The sequence below is a fragment of the Lutra lutra genome, chromosome 6 (assembly GCF_902655055.1).
Source record: "Lutra lutra chromosome 6, mLutLut1.2, whole genome shotgun sequence".
NCBI classification, from domain to species: Eukaryota; Metazoa; Chordata; class Mammalia; order Carnivora; family Mustelidae; genus Lutra; species Lutra lutra.
This window is the reverse complement of record NC_062283.1, coordinates 139,688,148-139,711,981: the sequence shown is the minus strand read 5'-3', so window position 1 is coordinate 139,711,981 and position 23,834 is coordinate 139,688,148. Positions and strand designations below refer to the sequence as shown.

Here is a 23,834-nt window from a genome sequence, read left to right as displayed (position 1 = left end):
ATAAGATACCTAGGAATAAACCTAACCAAAGAGACTAAGAATCTATACACAGAAAACTATAAAGTACTCATGAAAGAAATGGAGGAAGACACAAAGAAATGGAAAAATGTTCCATGCTCCTGGATTGGAAGAATAAATATTGTGAAAATGTCTATGCTACCTAAAGCAATCTACACATTTAATGCAATTCCTATCAAAGTACCATCCATTTTTTTCAAAGAAATGGAACACATAATCCTACAATTTATATGGAACCAGAAAAGACCTCGAATAGCCAAAGGAATATTGAAAAAGAAAGCCAAAGTTGGTGGCATCACAATTCCGGACTTCAAGCTCTATTACAAAGCTGTCATCATCAAGACAGCATGGTACTGGCACAAAAACAGACACATAGATCAATGGAACAGAATAGAGAGCCCAGAAATAGACCCTCGACTCTATGGTCAACTCATCTTCGACAAAGCAGGAAAGAATGTCCAATGGAACAAAGACAGCCTCTTCAATAAATGGTGTTGGGAAAATTGGACAGCCACGTGCAGAAAAATGAAATTGGATCATTTCCTTACACCACACACAAAAATAGACTCAAAATGGATGAAGGATCTCAATGTGAGAAAGGAATCCATCAAAATCCTTGAGGAGAACACAGGTAGCAACCTCTTGGACCTCAGCCGCAGCAACATCTTCCTAGGAACATCACCAAAGGCAAGGGAAGCAAGGGCAAAAATGAACTATTGGGATTTTATCAAGATCAAAAGCTTTTGCACAGCAAAGGAAACAGTGAACAAAACCAAAAGACAACTGACAGAATGGGAGAAGATATTTGCAAATGACATATCAGATAAAGGGCTAGTGTCCAAAATCTATAAAGAACTTAGCAAACTCAACACCCAAAGAACAAATAATCCAATCAAGAAATGGGCAGAGGACATGAACAGACATTTCTGCAAAGAAGACATCCAGATGGCCAACAGACACATGAAAAAGTGCTCCATATCACTCGGCATCAGGGAAATACAAATCAAAACCACCATGAGATATCACCTCACACCAGTCAGAATGGCTAAAATTAACAAGTCAGGAAATGACAGATGCTGGCGAGGATGCGGAGAAAGGGGAACCCTCCTACACTGTTGGTGGGAATGCAAGCTGGTGCAACCACTCTGGAAAACAGCATGGAGGTTCCTCAAAATGTTGAAAATAGAACTACCCTATGACTCAGCAATTGCACTGCTGGGTATTTACCCTAAAGATACAAACGTAATGATCCGAAGGGGCACGTGCACCAGAATGTGTATAGCAGCAATGTCTACAATAGCCAAACTATGGAAAGAACCTAGATGTCCATCAACAGACAAATGGATAAAGAAGAGGTGGTATATATACACAATGGAATACTATGCAGCCATCAAAAGAAATGAAATCTTGCCATTTGCGACGACGTGGATGGAACTAGAGGGTTATCATGCTTAGCGAAATAAGTCAATCGGAGAAAGACAACTATCATATGATCTCCCTGATATGAGGGAGATGAGATGCAACATGGGGGGGTTAAGGGGATAGGAGAAGAGTAAATGAAACAAGATGGGATTGGGAGGGAGACAAACCATAAGTGACTCTTAATCTCACAAAACAAACTGAGGGTTGATGGGGGGAGGAGGGTTGGGAGACGGGGGGTGGGGTTATGGATATTGGGGAGGGTATGTGCTATGGTGAGAGCTGTGAAGTGTGTAAACCTGGCGATTCGCAGACCTGTACCCCTGGGGATAAAAATATATGTTTATAAAAAATAAAATTAAAAAAAAAACTCAAAGATTTGCCATCAGATAAAACTTTTATAATAGCAGTATTATTCCTTTAAAGGTGGGAGTAGTAAAAATATCACAATCTGATATCAGGAAGTAATATCAATATAGATTATTACCTAAATTTATGACTTCTACACTAACACTATGCTAATTTAAAATTTTAAAACATTGATATCTTATAGCATTAATAAAACTTGCATGATCTCAACTTGAGTTTAAGCTTTTATATATATTCTAGCTGTACCTATAGTCTATTTTAAGTTTAAAATTGGACTTTATATTTTATAGAAGTTCCGAATTCTCTCAAATCTAGCTTGACTAGTGAAGATTATTCTGCTGCTAAATGACTTTATTTATAGAACCTAAGGATTTTAAGGTCAAACTCCAATTGATTTAACTATGAATTTATCAATTTAACATGATTAATATTTGATATGACTAATTTAGTAATTTCTGTGCATCCTCGGGCAGTAGTATAATGGTGTAAGAACCTGACTTGTGGAGGTAAACTTGTGGGTTTGGTAAAAATGCTTAACTTCTATGTATGTGCCTTGGTTTTCTTATTTGTAAAATGGCATAATAGTTTGGGGCACCTGGGTGGCTCAGTGGGTCAAAGCCTCTGCCTTCGGCTCAGGTCATGATCTCAGGGTCCTGGATTCGAGCCCCACATCAGGCTCTCTGCTCAGTGGGGAGCCTGCTTCCCTGCCTCTCTGCCTACTTGTGATCTGTCTGTCAAATACATAAATAAAATCTTTTAAAAAAAATGGCATAATATTTATTGCTTGAAGATTTGTTACAAGAAGTATATGAGTTTATAAGTATATATTACATATGATAGGTAATAATTGGTTTAATTAAAATATAATAGGATCTATATGGAGACATAGAGATAGACATATCCATGCCTGAGTATACCTGAAGCTAATATAACACTATATGTTAATTATACTAGAACTAGAATTAAATAAATAAATAAATAAATAAATAAATAAATAAAATAAGATAAAGAATGGTTCAGAAGAACAAACAGAAACAGAACCCTGAATGCGCTTGTGCCTTAGGCAGTTAAATGTCTACCTTCTGCTCAGGTCATGATCCCAGGATCCTGGGATTGAGTCCCACACTGGGCTCCCTGCTCAGTGGGGAGTCTGCTTCTCCCTCTACCCCTCCCTCCACCCCTCCCTCCTGTCTGTGATCTCTCCCTCTCTCAAATAAGTAAATAAATCTTAAAAAAAAAAAAAAAGAGAAAAGAATAAAGAATACATTTACTTTGCCAGGAATATTTCTGTAGGGAAGGAAGACAGTAATAATTTTGATGAGGGATGATTGCATACACATAGATTCATCCAGAGTATTTGTTTGCTGAGTCATTTCAAACTGACCAGTCAATAATTACTTTGATTCGCTGGGGAAATAACACTACTAGAAATAATTAAATGCATTTGGAACCAGAAGTTAAATGTGCATTATCACTTCCCCGTACTGCAATACTGCAAATAAAAAGGCTTGAAAACATTATGAGTCATATTATGTGAGACCACAGAATTTCTATATTATAGGTGACGGTAAGCTGCTTTGTGCTTAATTGTTTCACTTAGCATTTGCCAAAATGATCACATTTTTGATATAATAAATTTTTTCTTCATTTTTCTCCTTTATAGCCTTCTTTGGTCATAAAAACATACAAAATGGAGTGATATTTTTAAAATTTGTAACCAAAGCATATCATTTTAGTATTTTAAAACTTATTGTCTGTAATTTCTAATAAACTACATATTTTCCTCTATATTTAGTTGTCATCTAATCCTCAATGTAACAGGGCATTCATATCATGAAAGGTCTAAAAATAAATATTTTGGTTACTGTCAGTCATATCAGATAACTCAAAGGAAGATATGTAATCCAAAAAAATTAATAGAACAAATTAAATTATTAGAATTTAGCTTTCAACAAAGTTTGACACAACATTGTCAGGCGTCTATCCCATTCCATTACCTATTTTCTTTTTCTGAGAACACACAAAGGGTATATTTCCAGCTTCTTTTGTAGTTCAATTTGGTATTTTATCTGGGTTTTCCAAAAAGATATACATAGAAATCTATCTGCTTTCAAACTCAGCCCTTCACACATCCCATATAATTCTTAAATTCTTTGAAAATAAAAAAAAAAGAACAAAATAAATATCTGTGCCTAGTACATTGCCTTTTAGTATACTGGTTTGTTTTTGTATGTACTTGAAAGTTTAAAAGCATATGCTTAAAGTAGATTAGAAGTAATGGCATTCTGTAAATTCTATGGGTATATCCAAAATTTCTCTAAATTAAAATGTTTTGTTATTAAGTTTCCTAATTCCTTCATTGAACAGTATTTTTTTGGTCATAATTGTAGGCGTTGGGAAAAAGGTACTGTCCTCATAGGGCTCATATTGTCACAGGCAGTCAGATGTTCTCCGCTGAAGCCCAGAGGTCAGCTCTGGGGATGTAGATCTGAGCACCATCCCTGAAAGGGTGAGGAATTGAAATGATGTCTTCATTCAACTGTGGTCCTCACAGCATCTGGTCTTGTGTTTTACAGACAGTTGATACTTGGTATATGCTGGTAGAATTAACAGAACTCATCTTTTCTTCAAAGATGTTAAACTGTCCCCTTGCTCTCTGGACTTCCTTTCTTTAATGCCTCTGATTAAAGCCTTTCTGGACCCTATCTCCTCCCTCCCCACCATATTAGTTTTCTCTTGTTTCATAAGAAATTACAACAAACTTAACAAGTTAAAATAATTTTCAGGGGTGCCTGGGTGGCTCAGTTGGTTAAGCAGCAAACTCTTGCTTTCAGCTCAGCTCATGATCTCAGGGTTGTAAGATTGAGCCCCGAGTTGGGCACCACGTTGGGTGTGGAGCCTGCTTAAAGATTCTCTCTCCCTATCTGCACCGCCCTACCACGTTATCTCCCCATCTCAAAAAAAAAAAAAAAGAAACCAACCAAAACACAAAACAAAACAAAAAAAACCCCAAACCCCCAAAAAACAAAAAAACAGTTTTCATTGTTATCCTCACACTTTTGTGGGTCAGGAGACAATGTTTAACTTAGATGGATTCTCTGCTCAGGGTCACACAAGTCTGCAATTAAGTAGACAAGCCCATAATATCAGCTGCATTACATTTTTATCCAGAGGCTGAAACAGGGAAGAATGCACTTTCGAACTCCTTTGGGTTGTTCACAGATTTCGTTTCCTTGTGGTTTTATGACTAAGGGCCCCAGCTTCTTTCTGGCTTTTGGCTGGAGACCACCCTACTCTAAAAGCATCTCCTCTTCCTTGCCATGTGACCCACTCCATGGGCAGTTTACAACATGGCTATTTGTTTCTTCAAAGCCGGAAGGAGAATCTCTCACTCTGGTCAGCTAAGATGGAATCTAATGTAAAGTTAACACCGTTATAGGTAGGACATCCCATCCTCTTTGCCAGTCTGTTGATCAGAAACAAATCACAGGTACTACCGGTAGTCTGCTTACACAAAGGTGTGGACTTCAAGAGGTGGTGGGATCTTTGGAGGTCATGCAATCTGGGTGAAGTCCCTGTAATGCCTCACATACACAGCTCTATCTTATTACATTACTGTATAATCCTCTACTATACATATGCCCTTGCTTGTCTGTCTCTACTTCTAGATTTTTCATGGCAAAGACATAGCCCTATTGTTTTCTATCTATTTCTGCACCTAACGTAAAACTTGGCACTTAGTTGGTCTCAGTGAACTTTTTCCAAACAGCTTTATTGAGGTATAATTGTATATGCACTTTTAATAAGTGAGTGAAGGTTAACATACGGCTAATATATTGAAAATTTTGAAGCATTTTCTGATAATGTTTAAAGAAGTAGTCAAATTGGAGTTTGTACTGGCACTTCCTTTAAGACAACAATTGGCAAAATGGTTTCGAAGATAAAATAATATTATGATTACTTCTAGACTGTGTAACCCAATGTTTCTTAGGATACAACTTTATGATATACTGTGTCATCTAACTACATTCTTTTTTTTTTTTCCTTCTAGATGAGCAAGAGATAGTACAAAAACGTACTTTCACAAAATGGATCAATTCTCATCTGGCCAAGGTAAAGGAAACTACCTAGCCTTCTATATTTTCTTCTTTGGAGCCAATAAATCATTAAATGCCAAGTGTAATAAAGGAACACTGTTGGCACTCTTGTCACTAATACTAATCAATGATATTGGAAGTTCTATCAGTTTAACCGTTGCCTGTCTGTGACATTTGCTAACAATGTCTTTGAGAGGAAATGAATGGATAGCTAGAGTCAAGAGCAGTGACTTCATGTCAATTCTGTGAATTCTGATCAAAATAGTTTGTTCAGTCATTTCTTCTGTACTAATGTGTATGTCAAGTGGAAAGGAGAAATCGTGCTCAATTTTTTTTTAATGCACTTGTTTCTATTTGGGACAGAAAGAAGCAAGGAGTGATCTGTTTTGAGCAAAGAATTCAGTCTGAGTAGATCATGACAGCATCTGGGCTCCCCTCTTACATGCTTTGATAGCAAAGTGACCATGGTGGCAGGACACTAAAGAGATTAATCATTCCAAGATTATCCACACTGACATTAGGTTGTATCAGGTGACTGTGTATTTGTACATTGTAATGACTTTGAATATAAATGCTTCAATAAAACAAATCCCAGTATGGCAATATTACAATCAAATTAGTCTCATAAATATGCAGATGAAAAAAATATGTGAACCAAAAACCATTGCATTTGTAAAAATAAAAATAGACAACAGGACAGTTGTCTGAATTCAGTTAACGGATCTTTTTGCTGGGAGTGGTGCTTACAGTGTGCCAGACATAACCCTATGAGCAGTTTTTTATCAGGGACTTCCCCAAAGCCTCTTTTATAGTTCAGAAGCAAACAAAGCATGGCGATTTATTACAGTCCCATTGTATGAATTAACTGCTCACTGCATGTCTAAGTGAAGCTTTGGAGACAGGAAAATGTTGGTAAGACACTTTCCCAGGCTTGAGAAGCTCACAGTCCAGTAAAGACAGCAGACTAAAAGATGCGTCTAGATACAGGATAAACTGGGATTATCTCCTCTATAATCTCTTTCCAAAAGCCCCTTGATGAGAAGGGAATTCTCTCATACAGTGGTTGTCCCCAGAATCTGCCCTGTGACAAGGCAGTAAATGCCCCTGGGGCCTCATTTTTTCTGGTCTTGGCTGGTGCCAGCCAGCCATTACTTTACTACGGAATTGTCATTAATTGGGAAAGATTTTTTTTTTTCCAAAATGAAAATAGAGTTACTGTTTTTTCATATTGTTAAAAAGATTACATGTTAATTATAAGTAATATTAATGAAAAGCCTCTTACACAGTGTAAAGAAAGTAGAAATCACCTTTAAATCTCATGATACTGATACAACCATCACTAACATATTGATCACCATTTTTCTATACACAGACACATGCAATTTCACAAAAACGGTTTTGTAGGATATTGTTGTATATGCCTCTGTTTTACTCACTATATATTTCCATGTTAATTCAGAAGTATGTAATAGTTTTATTGGCTGAATTATATTTTATTATAGATATAATTACTTATAAATTATGAATCATAAATTAGCCAGTTTCCTCTTGATGGTCATTTATGGGTTTCCAACTAGTTAATATTATATAAAATACTACTTTGAAAATCCTTGGGCATATTTCTACTTAGGATAAATTTCTAGAAGTAGGTCAATAGTCAACAGATTTGCATGTTTATAATTTTAATATGTACCAAAAGTTTCTGTGAATGCCCATTTCCTTACACTATTAACACTCTGAGGTTAACTATGTTTTCTAATCTGATTGGAAAAAATAACTTATAATTAATTTTTTCAGGTTTTTAAAATCAGGAGTTGAATATCTTTGTGAAGTCTTTAAAGTAGAATTATTGGGATACGCTCATCTGTGTACTGAATACTTAAAAAGATGGGAAAATTTGACTGTAAGCCACGGCAGACAGTATATGAAAGACCTTTGTGAAGGGATTATATGACAAGAACTTACTTTCAAAAATATTTTTGTCATCATTTTAGCTTTGCTCCAAGTTACTTTACATGCTTATGTAATAACTGATTATTAGACTAGGCTTTACCAGTGTGAATCCTTTCCTGTTCTCTTTTCTAGCCCTGCTTTGTAAACTCACCCTGTGATTTCCCATCTAAAATCTAAGTCCTACCATTAATGTGTGCTGCTAGGCCCTCCCACTCAAGAAGTCTTTTCTGACGACCTGGGAAGCAGTGAGCCTGCCCCCTAGTGGATGCTCTCAGGACGGTAGTGGTCGCCCCTGCACCCCTTCTCCAGTGCCATCCCTCTGTCTGCTTTGGTTTTCCTGGTCTGGTGAAGCAGAATCCAAAATGTAGCACTTCTCCAGAACCTGCAGCATAGGTGGAGAAGTTTAGCATCACTTAAATTGTTTTGCACTGTGTATCTCTGCTTCCCAACAACCATGTAAAGTCTTCAAGGCCCATGCTGATTCTTAGAATTTCTTCATAGATCTTACAGCTCTAAGCACAGTGCTAAGTACCACGGGGAGGTGCATTTTAATACAACAAGAGCAGCAAAGAGTCTTTATCTTTTCTTACTTTGTTAGGATAGTAAAGATATCACATGGGGAAAAATGATTAGTTTCTCGTACTGTGCCAAGTGTTTTATACAGGTTATTTTGGCATTTTTATTTTTTTTAAAGATTTTATTTTATTTTTTTGACAGACAGAGATCGCAAGTAGGCAGAAAGCCAGACAGAGAGAGGGGGAAGCAGGCTTCCCACCAAGCAGGGAGCCCAATGCAGGCCTTGATCCCAGGACTCTGGGATCATGACCTGAGCCAAAGGCAGAGGCTTTAACCCACTGAGCCACCCAGGTGCCCCTATTTTGGCATTTTTAAAAAAGATTCTATTTATCTGAGAGAGAGAGAGAGAAGAGAGAGCGCAGAAGCAGGGGGAGGGGCAGAGGGAGAAGCAGGCTCCCCGCTAAGCAAAGAGCCCTGTATTGGACTCGATCCTGGGACCCTGGGATCACGACCCTAGCCAAAGGCAGTCGCACAACCAACTGTGCCTCCCAGGTGCCCTACACAGGCTATTCTGTAGCGCACATCTTCATATGCCTGGTAAGGGGCACTGCTGAAATTTTAATCCAGAAATGAATCTAAAGTCCATCTGTTTTCCCTACTTCACACACTTTTGTGTCAAGGGTACTATTTTAAAAAAACCCAGAAACTTATTACCTCCATAGCCACTCCATTATAACCTTAATGTCATAGAGATTTTTTGTTTTGTTTTGTTTTGTTTTGTTTTGTTTTCCTCCTCCGTATTTTGATTTCTTTCTTTCTTGGGTCATCTTAAAACCTAAAAACTGAAGCAGAACAATGATACCTATAGTTGTTCTCCTGAACTTACTTACACGGACGTTGTAGTATCTTGGAAACATAGCTAAAACCCTCAAATTTCTTTGAGAATATGTTTCTTTTCTGACTCACTTACATCTGGAAAACATTTAAAAAATCCAGTCTGACCTCATGGCCCACCTTGGCAGAGTTTTAGGATAGCTGTGGAGTCAGTGTTTGTCTGCATTTCTCTCAGCAGCTAATCACAATTCCCCTCTTCCTCTCTCTTTCCCATCCTTTGCCCACCTTCACCCCTACCTGAGTTTTCATTTCTAACCCTCTGTCTCTCATTGTTCCTCCCATCTCTTTCCTATTTCTATTTCTCCCCGCCTGTCTCCTATCCATTATTACTCCACGCCGTCTTGTCTCTATCTTAATTTCCCCATCCCCGTCCTTATCTACCTCTTTCTGTCTGTATGCCACCCCTACAAAAACACATGCAACCTGCACATCCTGGGCTTCACAGTCTCACTGAGCTCACATTTACAGGCACACCCAAACTGAAATGGAAACACACACTTCCCGCACCATGGCAAAGTGCACCCTTACTTCTGAGATGAGAATGATAATATTTCACTTGCAATAGAAAAAAAAGGCCAACCTCATATTTTTGATCTGGCCTCTGGATCGGGACACTGTGTCACTTTTCCAGCTGCCTCCATTGGAAGGCCTGTTTCCAAAGCCATTCTGTTGCTTGAGTGTGCTTGGTCCCATCACTCTAGCACCTTATGGACATGGACAGCAGGCATGCATGTGCACACACGTGCACGCAGATGTGCGTGTACACCCATAGTCAGCTAAGCTTCACAGAAGTATATTTTAGGCCCAGGATTTTACTAAGTCCTTTCTGAAAGGAGCTTCTATAATTTTTGGTCTTCAGCTCCCAATCACTTATCAGCAACATCCAGGCTTTCAGTGACAGAGAAGTCCTAAGTACTCAGGATGAAAACATTTCTCACTAGAAGAAGTAACCCACGAATAAGCAGTTTGACCTGTCTCAACATTTTCTCTTTATCCCCCAAAGCTTTTGAAACCAACTTTCCCTCTTTCTTCTTGCTGATTAAATAACCAAAGCAGTGGTTTATCTTGTAACTAAGAGATAGTCTGCCCCCAGGAAGGAGACATAATTGCTGTCAGCTTTGAAAGGATGAGGTACCCTATAATTTGTTGGATCAGATTGAATCTGGTTTGATGGGTTGTTTGTATGTTAGGTTGTTTACTTTGTCCAGCAAATACTCAACAAATTTGGACCCTGTGTTAGTCAACTTAGGCTGTTTTAACACAATACTGCTGATTAGGGACTTAGAGAATAAACATTTATTCCTCATAGTTGTGAAAGCCCAAGAAGTCCTAAAATCAAGGTGGTCAAGGTGCTGACAGATTCGATTCCTGGCGAGAACCCTCTTCCTGGCTGGGTCCTCACATGGCAGAGAGGGAGAGAGAGAGAATTCTCTCTTCCTCTTCTCTAAGGACACTAGTCCCATCATGGGGCATCACCTCTTGACCTCATATACATCTAATTACTTTCCAAAGTCCCCACTTCAAAATACTATCACAATGGTCAGTTAAGGCTGCAACATGGATTTGGGGGACATATAAACATTCAGTCTGTAACTGGCCCCAAGTTCATTCTGAGGTCTGGCTTGAAGAACATGAGAATTTCTTCCAAACTTATAATATAAGGATGAAAACTCAATCCTGACCTGAGGATTTCATTTTATTGTTGGTAATCCCTATAGTACATAGCTCTGTGCTCTGGAATCGCTCAGATAATCTCAGAACCAAACCATTTAAGGAGTTAAAATGCATTTTATTCCTTGGTTGTCTTCTTTTTCCCCTATAATTTTCTGTTGACATCTACCAATAAAGGTAAGGGAATGACCCATGTCAAAAATATTTTTATGCTAGTAGCCAAGGTATTAGTCTTAATTCACTTATTTCTTATGCTACAGAATGTGTCAAGTTATTTTATCTCTAAGAACAAGAAAAGGAAAAAGTGCTAATAAGTTGGCAGAGAAAATAAAGAGTTTCAACTTTTTTCTAGAATGTAAGTTGTAAATATTTGGCAGGATCTTAGTTGTCTGAGAGCTTTTGCAGAGTAGTCATGGGAATGTTTGGGATTTAAACTGGAATGGTAAACCATTTCACCCTAAGTTCCATGATAATATCTTGCTACTACAATGTTGTCTTTAAAATTTTTAAGAAAATTTAAAGAATAAAACTTTTATTTCAAAGGACAATTTAAAAGACTCATTATTTAGATAGAAAATTTGTATCTATCTTCTACAAATTTTCTTTGGAAATTGAGTATATCTGGAAATAGCTTTAATGCTAGGTTGTATCAGGTTTTAAGAGTGAATTGAGAAGTAGAGAAATCGATTGTTCTCTCCTAAGATCATTCAATCTTGGATGCATTAGGAGATGTTTAAAAGATATTTAACGGAGATGGATTTAGGGGAGTGTTTTTAATGGGAAAATTTTAATTTTGTTCTTGGCTGCTCTGCTCAGTTGCAAATTAACAAACTATTTACTTCTAATTAAATAAAATAACAAGCTCTTTTACTGATGGCGTTCCATTCTATTATTATAATTCTTTATAAATATTATGACAGCTGTGTGAAGAGATTGGGTGCAAATAAGAGAGCAATCTGTTTAAAAAAATACTTTCTTTAAAACAAAAATGTTACTGAAGCAGGGAAAAAAACCAAGAATCTTCTGTGTATATGTGTTTTATGCCATGTTTAGTACACAGATGTAGATTTTCTGAACTTGTGGATGTAATTAGCAGTTCATTTTTTTTTAATGTTTGCTTTGTTTTCAAATTGAAGCCTTTATGGTTCTGCAATTATGTAAAACATTACACATCACAAATTATCAATGTAATGGAATGTAAGTAACAAAAATTAGTGAGTTACATTTATTTTATACACCTGATAATTCCTTTCGGGGATAGGGTTTCTTCAGACATGGACTCTATCATTTTCTTTTCAGGAAGATATCTGAATCTTTCTTTTCTGTTTGCCCTATTAGTGAAAGAAGGTATTTGTTTTTTTTAATTAGCCTGAATTTGATTTCAAGTAATGTTTTTTTCAAAGTTAGATCCTGATTCAGTTCTAGCTTCTCATCACTCATTGCTAAAAATATTTTTTAAATTGCATTCATCTTTTACCATGTGCAGTTACTCTGCCCTTTCAACTCTGTCTTTTATTTAATTTAATCTTTACTACAAGAATCAAAATAAAAGTATTATTTTCACCATTTCACAGATGATGACCCTGAAGCTTAGTGTTAATTAATAAATTCAAGGTCACATAGCAAGTAGATAAAAAACCAGATTTCAACCCCAAGCCTCTTAAGTTTGGGCATTAACCATTGTGTTACCTACTTTCATGCTGCATTTGTTTCTTTAGCTATTTAGGCAGCTAATACTTTTCAAGGATCTAGTATGCATTAGAGGTTGTGGACACAGTGGTGAACAGACCTGTTGTCCATGCCATCCTGGAACTGATATCTCACAGGAGAAACAAACAATTATAACAAGGTGTGTGGTAGATGCCATGAGAGGGAAGTACAGGGTGTCAGGGAGCCCAGGGCAAGCACAGCCAACCACAGGGGAAATCCGAAGGAAAACATCAGAATAGGCTTTCAGAGAAGAGACATTTTAGCTAAGGCTTGAGCAATGCCTGTGGGATTTGATACATGAAGGAACCAATGTTTTTAAAAGTTGAGAGATGAGAAAAAACATGGTACACTAAAGGAAATGGAGGAAGTTCAGACTACCTGAATATATGATTCCAGGATTGGGTTGACAACATTTGTCAAAGACCAGTCATTAGAAGGATTTCAACTGTGTTATGGGCAGTGGGAGACATTAAAGAATCTTAGGCAAGAGAATTAAAATTATCACCCTGGCCCTAAACATCTCTGTCTTTCTCTGTCATAAATTAGAATAGGAACAAGTAACATTAATGGTGAAGAAGGAGAAAAGTAGACACACTGAAAGATACGTAGGAGTGGACTCAGTAATTAATCAGAATCTTGGAGAAGAGCCAAGGATGGTATCTAGACTTCTGACATAAGCAAATGATTGAGATCATTCACAGACATAGAGAATACAACAGGCTTGGGGAAACCTCGTAGTTCAGTTTTAGACAGAAATTACTCAGAGATAAGCCCATTTAATTTGGCAGTGAGAAAATCATTGACCACCACAGGGAGTAGCCACATTGTAACAGAAATCAGATTCTAGAAAACTAATGAGTAGATGAGAGGTAAGGATGTTAGGGCAATGAATGTACCTTACATGTTCGTGAGATAGAGTATTAGCTAAAACATAACACAGGATGTGGTATGAGCTGTTTAAAAAAGGGTAATTTTAAGTGTGTGTCTCCTGAAAGGAATGATCCAGAACTAGTAGAGGGGAAGAGACTTCAAAAGAAGGGGAGAAAAGTTGTTTCGTGAACACAGGCTCTTAAGGAGGCAAGATGGGAGAGAAAATCAAGAGCATGGGTGGAACATGTAGATTTGTACCAAGAGAGAGATGTCCCCTTCTCGAGACCAAAGGAAATAAGAAGGATGAATGTGGATGTGCCTGAATTTGGGATGCAGTGAGAGAAGGCGGCGAGATGAGGTGGACTTGAATGTGAGGGAATTCCTACCCTATGGTTGTTATTTTTTAGATCTCACAGAATAGCCTTCATTTTTGAGTAAATTTAGGTTGGGGGCACCTGGGTGACTCAGTGGGTTTAGCCTTTGCCTTTGGCTCAGGTCATGATCTCAGGGTCCTGGGATCGAGCCCTGCATGGGGCTCTCTGCTCAGCAGGGAGCCTGCTCCCCCCCCACCCCAACCCCTGCCTCTCTGCCTGCCTCTCTGCCTACTTGTGATCTCTGTCTGTCAAATAAATAAATAAAATCTTTAAAATAAAAGAATTCAGGTTGGGATAAATATTTTAAACATTGATAGTTATAAAGATGTTAGTTCTTTCACATTTTAAAATTTATCTATCTTAGCAAATTCCTGAATTTCATGCGCAATTCGTAAGCAATGGTAATTGTATCGTGCCACTGTGGCCCCCAAAGGAAACAACTTAAAGATGTGTTTTTCAAAAAACTTTCACAAGAAGTTAGATTTTTTAAAAAGATTTTATTTATTTATTTGAGAGAGAGAGAGAGAGAGAGAGAGAGAGAGAGAGCACACATGTGAGCACACCAGTAGGGGGAGGACCAGAGGGAGAGGAAAAAGCAGACTCCCCACCGGACCTAGGCTTCCTAGGTCCTAGACTTTCTAGGACCTTGGGATCAGGACCTGAAACAAAGGCAGCTGCTTAACTGACTGAAACACCCAGGTGTCCCAGAAGTTAGATTTTTTTTTTTAAGATTTTATTTATTTGACAGAGATCACAAGTAGGCAGAGAGGCAGGCAGAGAGAGGAGGAAGCAGGCCCCTGGCTAAGCAGAGAGCCCCATGCGGGGCTTGATCCCAGGACCCTGGGATCATGACTGAGCCGAAGGCAGAGGCTTTAACCTACTGAGCCACCCAGGGGCCCCCAGAAGTTAGATTTGTATTAGAAAAAGATGATGTAAGTATTCTTGACATTACCATTGGTTTCAAAATTTTGTAATTTCACATTTTCTCTCATTTCATCAAATGAGATAGAGTGTTGTATTCGTATGTAAATCCCCTGATTCAATCTTTATGTTATTTGCTGTGAAATAAATCTGTGGTTTGACATTAAGTCCTTAGGGAAAAACAAACAGGTCTCAAATAGTCATTGTTTAGTGTTTCTATAAATGGAGCTGCTTTTTAGTAAGATAAAAACAGGTCTTTCTCCATCTGCCGAACTTAGATCTATGGGGCTATTAAGGATTGGCACTAAATATTCTAAATACGGTCTTTTGGATGACCCCAGGCATGATATGAGCATCTCCTCACTTTTTAGAAGAATTTTTGAAAAGCATTATAAAATGTTATTTAGATCCTGTTCATTTGCCAAAGCTACCATAACAAAGTACACATACTGGGCGGCTTAACATGGGAAATTTATTATCTCAGTGATCTCTAGTCTAGACAGCCATGCTCCCTCTGTTACCCTGGGTAGAATCCATCCTTGCCTCTTTCTAGATTTTGGTGGTGGCCTGACGTACCTTCTTGGAAAACGCTGCTCTTAGCAATTTTCATGCATCACAAAATTATTTTCAGTACATAGCATAAAAGAATCACTCTCCCCAAGTTATTTTATCCCATACAAAGTTGGGGTTATCCATTCCTCTTTTCCTTTGCTCATACACCATATCTTCCCCATCAACAAACATCGGTGACTTTATCCTTCAGAATTCATTGAGAATCCAACCACTGCTCACCACCTCCGCTGCTTACTACCTTGGTTTAAGCCACCGAGTCTGTTGCCTGGATGACTCAAACAGCCTCCCAACTTAAATCCCTCCTTGTGGCCTAGCCCCTCGTCAGTCTGTTCTCAACGAAACAGCTTATTTGCCCCCTTTACTGTCCATGTCCCTCATTAGGATATAACCATCATAACGCAGGGATTATTTCTTCTGGTTTGTTCACTGCTACATTCTTAGTACCTAGATCAACAAGTAGATCTTTTATGCTATGTACTGAAAATAATCTTATTACACCTAAAAATTGTTAAGAGCAGAGTTTTCCAAGCAGATTTAATGTTGGGCTGAAACAGTAGTCATTGCCTTTGGTATTTGGAATTAGACGTATTTGGAATTAAACTAAGTAATTAAGGAAGTGGAAATGATTATGCTGTCATAGGAAATAAAAAAGAATGGGAACTGTCTTCTCACCTTTGACAAGTAGAGATGGAAAATAATCATAGTAGTGTTTTTATGAAGGCAGTGAAAGAGAAACAGATTACACATAAAATTGTAATTACTTTACCTTCTTTCTGGAGATACTGTAACATCTAATTAGATTTTCTGAATATGATGGCAAAAGTTTTAGATATTGAGTTAATTTTATGTGGCTACCACCAGTGGTTATGATCATGATTTTACTGCTCTGGTCCAGGGTACTTTGGCATTTTTAAACAATTTCGTGTGGTGGGCTCTTAGCCAGTCTTTAGGGAGGTAACTCACTCCACATCTGCTGGTCAACCCCTCTTCCCTTCCCACTCTCCTCTCTGTTCCTGTTGTTCAGCTGTTGCTCCCGCCCAGCAGATAACCATCAGGGAGTGAGCACACTATAGACTGGTCCTGCGGTGGGGTTCTTCTCTGTACACTTGCTGTTCTTCAGCCTGCGAAGTAGTTCCTACCTGAAACTTAGGGAAACCAGAGGTAGTTTGTCTGGCTCTAGAAGTAATGGCTCATTGTGTACACAAAGATTTCCAGAGCGCACGGAGCACACTGTAAGAACCTGCCTTTGCCTTGGGTCCCCTCTACACTCTGTGCAGAAGGCCATTTTGAGAACATTTTAGGCTGTGATTATGTGTAATTTTCAGCAACCCTGACAGTGCTCAACAGTGTGTGTGTGTGTGTGTGTGTGTGTGTGTGTGTGTGTGTCTCAGTTGGAGTAAAGAGTCATCTGTGCCCTGTGCTTTTACTTTAGGCCTTTTCTAGTTCATTTTTATTGGTATCAATAGGTATCCAGCAATCACAAATTTTAAACACTAGGGTATTTAAAGTAAAATGCCATAGCTTTTTTTGTGTGTCATAAAATGTTTTGAGAGCTCTTTCCCCACGTGGGAAAGCATTCAGTAAAAGACTGTCCAACGGTTCTGAGATTCAAGGTCATGATCATAAATGAAGACCTGGGTTGGTCCTGGCATGAAACAGGAGATTTTACCCTTTTATTTGCTCAAGACCAAATTCTTCACACTGTAAATCTCTTCGATAGCTGTGTGATACTTGAGGCTAAGGGACTCTTAAGATTCTAGCAGATGTGTAGGTATATCTGTTGATAAAGTAATGATATGCTAGTAGTGTTTTGAGGTAGATTGTATCCTTCTACATTTCTGAATGCAGTCTCATACCCAATGCTTCTTTTACCTTAACTGTTGTGCATAAGATTGTCCTCTTACTGCAAAGTTAAAAATGGTAAAAATATTTTTAGTCTATTGGCATAAAAATGTGTTATTTTTGGATATAGGCATATAGTGGTCCATGTGAAATGGCTCTATTTATGCATGAATGTATGCATGCATGTATGTTTAATTGTTTATCAGCAACATTCAGCTGTGTCTACCTTTGTCGTTCACCAGTATCAGTTGGTCAAAGGTTATAAAACATCTTTTTGCATCAAATACAGTTAGGTCCCCTGAAAAGGCACACTTTCATCAATAAAGTATGAATTTATTTTTGGTCACTCATGTGGGTCTTATCAAGGGGTAACAGTGGAAGGGCACTGAACCGTAAGCTGTTACCCTCAAGACGGTGTTTACAAAGTAATAACAAAATGGATCCACATGTCGGTTGTGCTTTATTTTGTTGCAAGTAAATGAAATGATCTTAAATTATTTAACTAAGAAGTGAAATCTATTGAAAATATACACTCTGACTGGGCAGGAAAAGGTTAGCTCAGCAGGCTTGGGTTGCTCAGACTCTGTACCTTGCAAATAAAGACCTATCTTTAGGAACTGTCCTTAACTGGCTCCTGGGAGATCACCTCTGAGCCCTTGGGAAATTCTATCTTACAGGAGTGTTTTGTATGCCTGGACCTTGGGCCATGCTGTTCTACTTTGATGAGATCAGTTTAACAATGTGTTTCATGGTGAAAACCTACCTGTTGGGAAGTGCGGGAGTTTGAGTAGCTAAGGCCAGTTATGTAAGTCAGCACTGTATGCCTAAGTGACAGAGTCCAAATAAAAACCCAAGCAATGGGGCTAGAGCGTGCTTTTCTGGTCTGTGACACTTCACATATTATCGCACACCATTCTGGGAAAAATTAGGCATGCCCTATGTACTTTCCTGGAAGGTCATTCATCCGTGGAAACTCATACATGATTTCTCTGGGACCCTACTTTATGAGCTTTGTCCCTTTGTTGATTGTAACGTGTCCATTCACTGTAATTAATTGTAATCATAAGTATATTAGCTCTTCTGAGTCCTGTGGGTCCTTCTAGTAGAGTCATTGAGCTTAGGATGGTCCCGAGGAGCCTTGATGTACTGAGTGACCCAATCTTGAGAAAGACTGAGGCAAGTGGTTCTTGGGGCCTCAACAGCAGGACCTGGTGATAATCGTATTTAGGTCACTGCCATGTGGCAGCTTGCTTCCAGCCAACTTCTGGATCCAAGCAGAGAACGTGGTGGTGCAGCTCAAGTCACTCATGTAACAAAAGATGGGGCTTTAGCACAAACATGACCACGAGGGGACATGGTGTGAATTAGGCCAACTATTTTCTATGCCAGTATGTATTTATATACGTAATACTTCCATTATTACTATTTAGTCTTTTTTTATATCCATTCACATTTAAAAGTGGCCTTTTGTTAATAAATTTTTTTTCTAGTAGAATGACAGGCACTTCAGCTGATTAGGTATTAATTTTCATATTAGTATTAGACAAAAATCACATTTACAGGTTTACATATTATTCTGGAAACATTATGTTAATACCTGTATATTTTATACTAAGCTTCCTGTCTAGCAGGTGGCTCAAAGTGTAATAAACCTGGGCTCAAATGTAATCACTTATGAGGGGTGTGATCTAAGCCAAAATTTTTTATTTCATGCCAAATAGTTATGTCCAATATATTTTTTTGGGCAAAATTATTCTCTTATTCCTTTTCCTCTAAGTAACATCATTGTTTCTAGAGGCATAAAACCAACATGTGGCAGAGCAAACATGGCCATCCTTTCTGAACAAAAGTATGAAAATAGATGGTAGATAGGGCTTAAATATGTGCTGATGCTAATAGACTAGTAAAGTGACTCAAGATATTCACACACACACACACACACAATGTGAGAGAGTGGGTTGTCTTCCCCAAATAGAGGAAATGGATGGTCAGGAGAAATTATGTCAAAGATACCTGTACTTTTATATTCCATAAAGATCAGGGATGGCTTTGAATTTCATCATGTGTCATTAAAGGAGCTGCATTGCAAAAATAAAGGAGGTGGAGAAGAAATAGAGAAAAAAGCTCCATGATGTCTGTCTCAGTCATGAGTTAGCTCCCAAGGGTATAGCCAGGCACAGAGCCATGCTCAACTTCCCTATGTTTCCAGGGACTTTTAGACCCAGGCAGTCCTCTTAGAGCCAGAATTTTAGGTTTAAACCTAGTTTTAGGAGAGCTGAGAGAAGGGAGTAGCTGCAGAAGTGAAGTGCCTCTTTCTCCATTCTCTTTCCCATCTCTGTCTCCCTCTCCTCCTGACCCAATTAGCAATTCTGTTCTTTGAATAGCCTCAGATTCAGCATGAATATATTTTGGTTCCACTATAGAACATCCAAGTGTGACTGTCAAGTCTAAGAAGAATATAATGTTTAAAAATATTGCACCAAAGAAAGATAAATGATAAAAAAGATAAATGATTAAAGATAATGATAAAAAATGATCATTGTAGTTTTGAAACGTGCCTGATAAGATTTCTGCCTAGTGCTTAAAACTGAAAATTGGTAGGCAATAGGAGCAAAAGCACATTATTTTTGTTACTCCATTAAGTCAGGCTCCAATTAGTTATTTTCATTCCAACCCTTTCTTTTGGCTGCCAATACCATGACCTGAATCCTGCCGAAGTATTCAGATTGGTGCTGTAAATATTTATATATGTGACAAGAAAGACTTTTTACCTAAAGGTTCCTTATTAAAACATTGTTCCAAAAATAACTGTGATATAGTCAAAATAGTAAAGGTCTCCTCTATTTGATCATTTGCTATATGTAAACAATTCTTTATGCAAAATGGAACACCGAAACTTGTCCAATAATCCCTAGAATGTTTTTATTCTGATGTAATTTTTGCTAAGTGTTTTGTTAATTTTGCACAATATTTACATTATATGCAATTGGATAGAGCTTATAAAAATATGAAGATCATTCTCTATTGTTCATTTTTGCCCTCTCTTTACAGTAAGTCTGGCCAGAAGTTTATTATTCCCCCTCTTTTACTAGTTAAGTAAAAAATCGATTACATCATGCTTGGTCCTATAATTTGGTGTGTTGAAAATATGTTACCTATGCATTACAAATTAAATTGATACAAACATTTTTATTTTAAGGAGAAATATTTTCTCCCAATTTCTATTTGGACTGGTAATAGCCATCAGTCTACATGTCTTTACTTTGTGCAGGAAGACACTGGTGGAAAAATTTCCAGAAGCAACTCATATTTCCTATAAAAAGAGAAATTCTGCATCATGATCTTATTTCTGTGTATCTCTAAGATTCCCAAAGATATTTGCAAATAAGCATCACATATATCTGTTGAGTGTGATTCACTCACCATTTACATGATTATTGCCAACTAGTGCCAAGCACTGTGCCTGGTATTAGGTATATAATGATATATCCATCTTCTTTATCTTCCAGAAGCTGCCCCATGATCTGAATTCCTGGAGACACAGATTTGTAAATAACCAATTATAATGCAACATGATAATTTTACTCTGAACAATATATTTAGGGCAAAAGAGGTGATTTAATTCTAGTTGGAAAACTGAAAAAGATTACGTATGGTGAGCTGAGTCATGAAAATTGAGCAGGAATTTACGAAGCAGAGAAAGAGGGAAGTGAGGGGATTTTAGGTATCTGTTCTTGAAATAAAAACCATCTTCCCTTCTTTATCATGCAGACTGGAAACTTTGGTCATTCCTTCAGCAAATACTTGATGAGTTCTTACTGAGAATAAGATACTCAAAAACAAGATATTCTGTGTTGAGTTGCAGTCTGATTGCCTGGAAACGAGAGCTTTTTCTTTACCCATTATATATGTACCACATTTTAAGAGCCATTAATATGTACATAGGGGCTACAAAGATATATTTTTTTAAATTGCATTTATTCATTTATTCAGTGAGTCATTCCACCAACATTATATATTGAGTGCCTGTCATTTACCTGGACAGAAGGATTCAAGAGTTATGGGTACCCAGATAACATTCTGTGGAGCACAGAGGAGTCAATATTGATCTTGGTGATGGCCACAGTCAAAAAGAAAGGAGAGAGAAAAGGAAAAGAGGCTGGTGTACAAGGCAGACTCATCAAAGAGGTTTGGGGAAGAATAGATGAAGGAGAGGTTGGTCCCAGAAGTCAACACAGAGAGGCTGATGAGCTGAGTTACTCAGTGGTCACTACTGACCCGTTGGTTGTGTCCATAAGCCTGTGCAGAAGCAACTGGTGGTGGGGGAAGGAAGACTGTGGGACAGCTGTCGATTTGACAGGAGAAACGTGAGTGGCAGAAGGGGTTCACAAGAAAATGGTCTTCAAAGTGGCAGAGAAGAGTTTGTGTTTAAAGGCAGAATGGGAGCTGCCTGGGGGTGGCTCAGTCCATTGAGCATCCAACTCTTGGTTTTGGTTCAGGTCATGATCTCAGGGTTGTGAGAGCAAGCCCCAGGCTCAGTGTGGAGTCAGCTTGGGACTCTCTCTCTCCTTCTGCCCCTCTCCCTACTCCCTACTGTCTCTCTCTCTCTCATGCACAATCTCAAATAAATAAGTAAATCTTAAAAACAAAAGTAAACAAAGGCAGAATGAATGAATGGATGTGACTTGTTTTTTTTGTTTCAAATTTCTTGGAATTTTTATCATTTCAAGAAAATTCCCTGCTCTGTTTCATTTTCTTTATATATTTTCAGGTTAACACAGTATAAGAAAAACTTCATTTGCATTTGTTCACTGAATATATCACATATTTATTAACTTTTCTCTCATTGTTATGCTGCATTTGTATTACTAGGATACAAATGGACATTTTGCATGATAAACAGGCCACATTTTTAATGATTACATATAACCAATACAATAATTTTGATTCTTATCACACTGAATAGTTTTCATTGTAGCTCAGTAATAATTTTATTTACATGCTTAAAATATAAAGTCATTATTACATTTTTGCTATATTAATAATAAGCAATGTGAATAGTGGAATATAAAAGAGAATGCCTGACAAATGAAAACTGTTATTTTTGAACATGTATTTCACAACATGAGAACAAAATTTATTCAGCTGTTCATTTTATAAAGAGAGAAAATGCATTTAAAATTAGAATTGTGCCATTCAGAGACCGTAATTCATGCGGTTATAGGAGAAATATAAATCCTCCCTATCAGTGGGTGGAGAAAAAAAGTCTCATTTCAATAAAACATTTGGTGATTAAATATCTCTACATAGAACTTTTCCTGTCTTTTTTCTTTTTTAGAAAGAAAGACAGTTGGATAAAGTCAGAAATATAGCATTAGGCTTTTAACATGATTCAGTGAGAACCAGAAAACTGTAGAGCCTGACCCCAGGTAATGAATGGAAAAACTCTCATTCTGTGAGAAATCTGAAGACATCAATCCTCCACTGACCATGAACCATAGCATCGTTACTTCTTTCCTTCCTCCCTCCCTCCCTCCCTCTCTTTCTTTCTTTCTTTTAAGAGAAAGTGAGCACAAGCAGGGAGAGCAACCAGCAGAGGGAGAAGTAGAACCCATGTGGGGCTCAATCCCAGAACCCTGGGATCATGACCTGAGCCAAAGTCAGACACTTAACCCTCTGAGCCACCCAGGTGCCCCTCTTCCCTTTCTTCTGAGCCAAACCTTAATTCAAGGTTTGACAAAGCCTAGTACATAGGTATTTTAGTGATCTTTATTAAAAAAAAAAAAAACCCTCCATGAATGGAGAATGGGCTTTGACTTATTTTTCCAGTAGTGGTGATGGATTTGTACTGATCAGTCTGTAATCCTGCACTTGTGATCCTCTGGGTTCAATTCCACATTCTGAGAGCAGCTGAGCTGGATTGTCAGGCTGTGAAACAGGACATGGCCATCTAACCCACAGGAGATTCAAACTGCAGCCCTAGTTGTGCTAGCAATGCTTCCACAGCTGGCCACAGAGCTAAGGAGGTTGCTGTGGTGAGAACGGGCTCCGGTAAGCCGTGATAACGTACTCGCCCACAGTGAGGTTGGGAGGTTGATAGTTTATCTGGGGCATCTCCTCTTCTGTGTTTAGGCCCTGCATTAATGTCTCTCTCATCTTTTATGTTGATAGTGACTTCTTTTCCTTCTCTTACCCCATGACATCTTTTGACCCTTGCAAAAATTCCTTTATAGAAAGAAGCTGGTATGTATACGAAAGCCCAAGCATTAAGTATGCTGAGGTTTTTGAGTAAGTTTCTCTCCAAAGGGTTGTTTTTCTGCTATAATTGGTAATTGCCAATCATATCCAAAACAATTTATGTATTTAGAAATTGTTCCTACAGAGTTCACAAAAATGAGTGGCAAAAGTATGACAGAGAGAGAGAAGCATTTTTTGCATTTATTCTTTTTTGTTTGTTTTTTTAATCTTACAGCGGAAACCCCCACTGGCGGTAGATGATCTTTTTGAAGACATGAAAGATGGTGTTAAGCTGCTTGCTCTTCTGGAGGTTCTCTCTGGGCAGAAACTGGTAAGGACTTTTCCTGTGACCACACTTGTCAAATTGTTG

General features: G+C 38.0%; 1 protein-coding gene across 1 annotated transcript in view; it reads left to right on the top strand.

Moving 5' to 3' along the window:
- The window catches only part of SYNE1 (spectrin repeat containing nuclear envelope protein 1), a 472,480-nt gene that overhangs the window by 87,632 nt on the left and 361,014 nt on the right, over window positions 1-23,834 (top strand). The window contains 2 exon segments of the mRNA XM_047733936.1: window positions 5,858-5,919; window positions 23,700-23,795. Of these exon segments, the coding sequence (XP_047589892.1) occupies window positions 5,858-5,919; window positions 23,700-23,795 (158 nt within the window).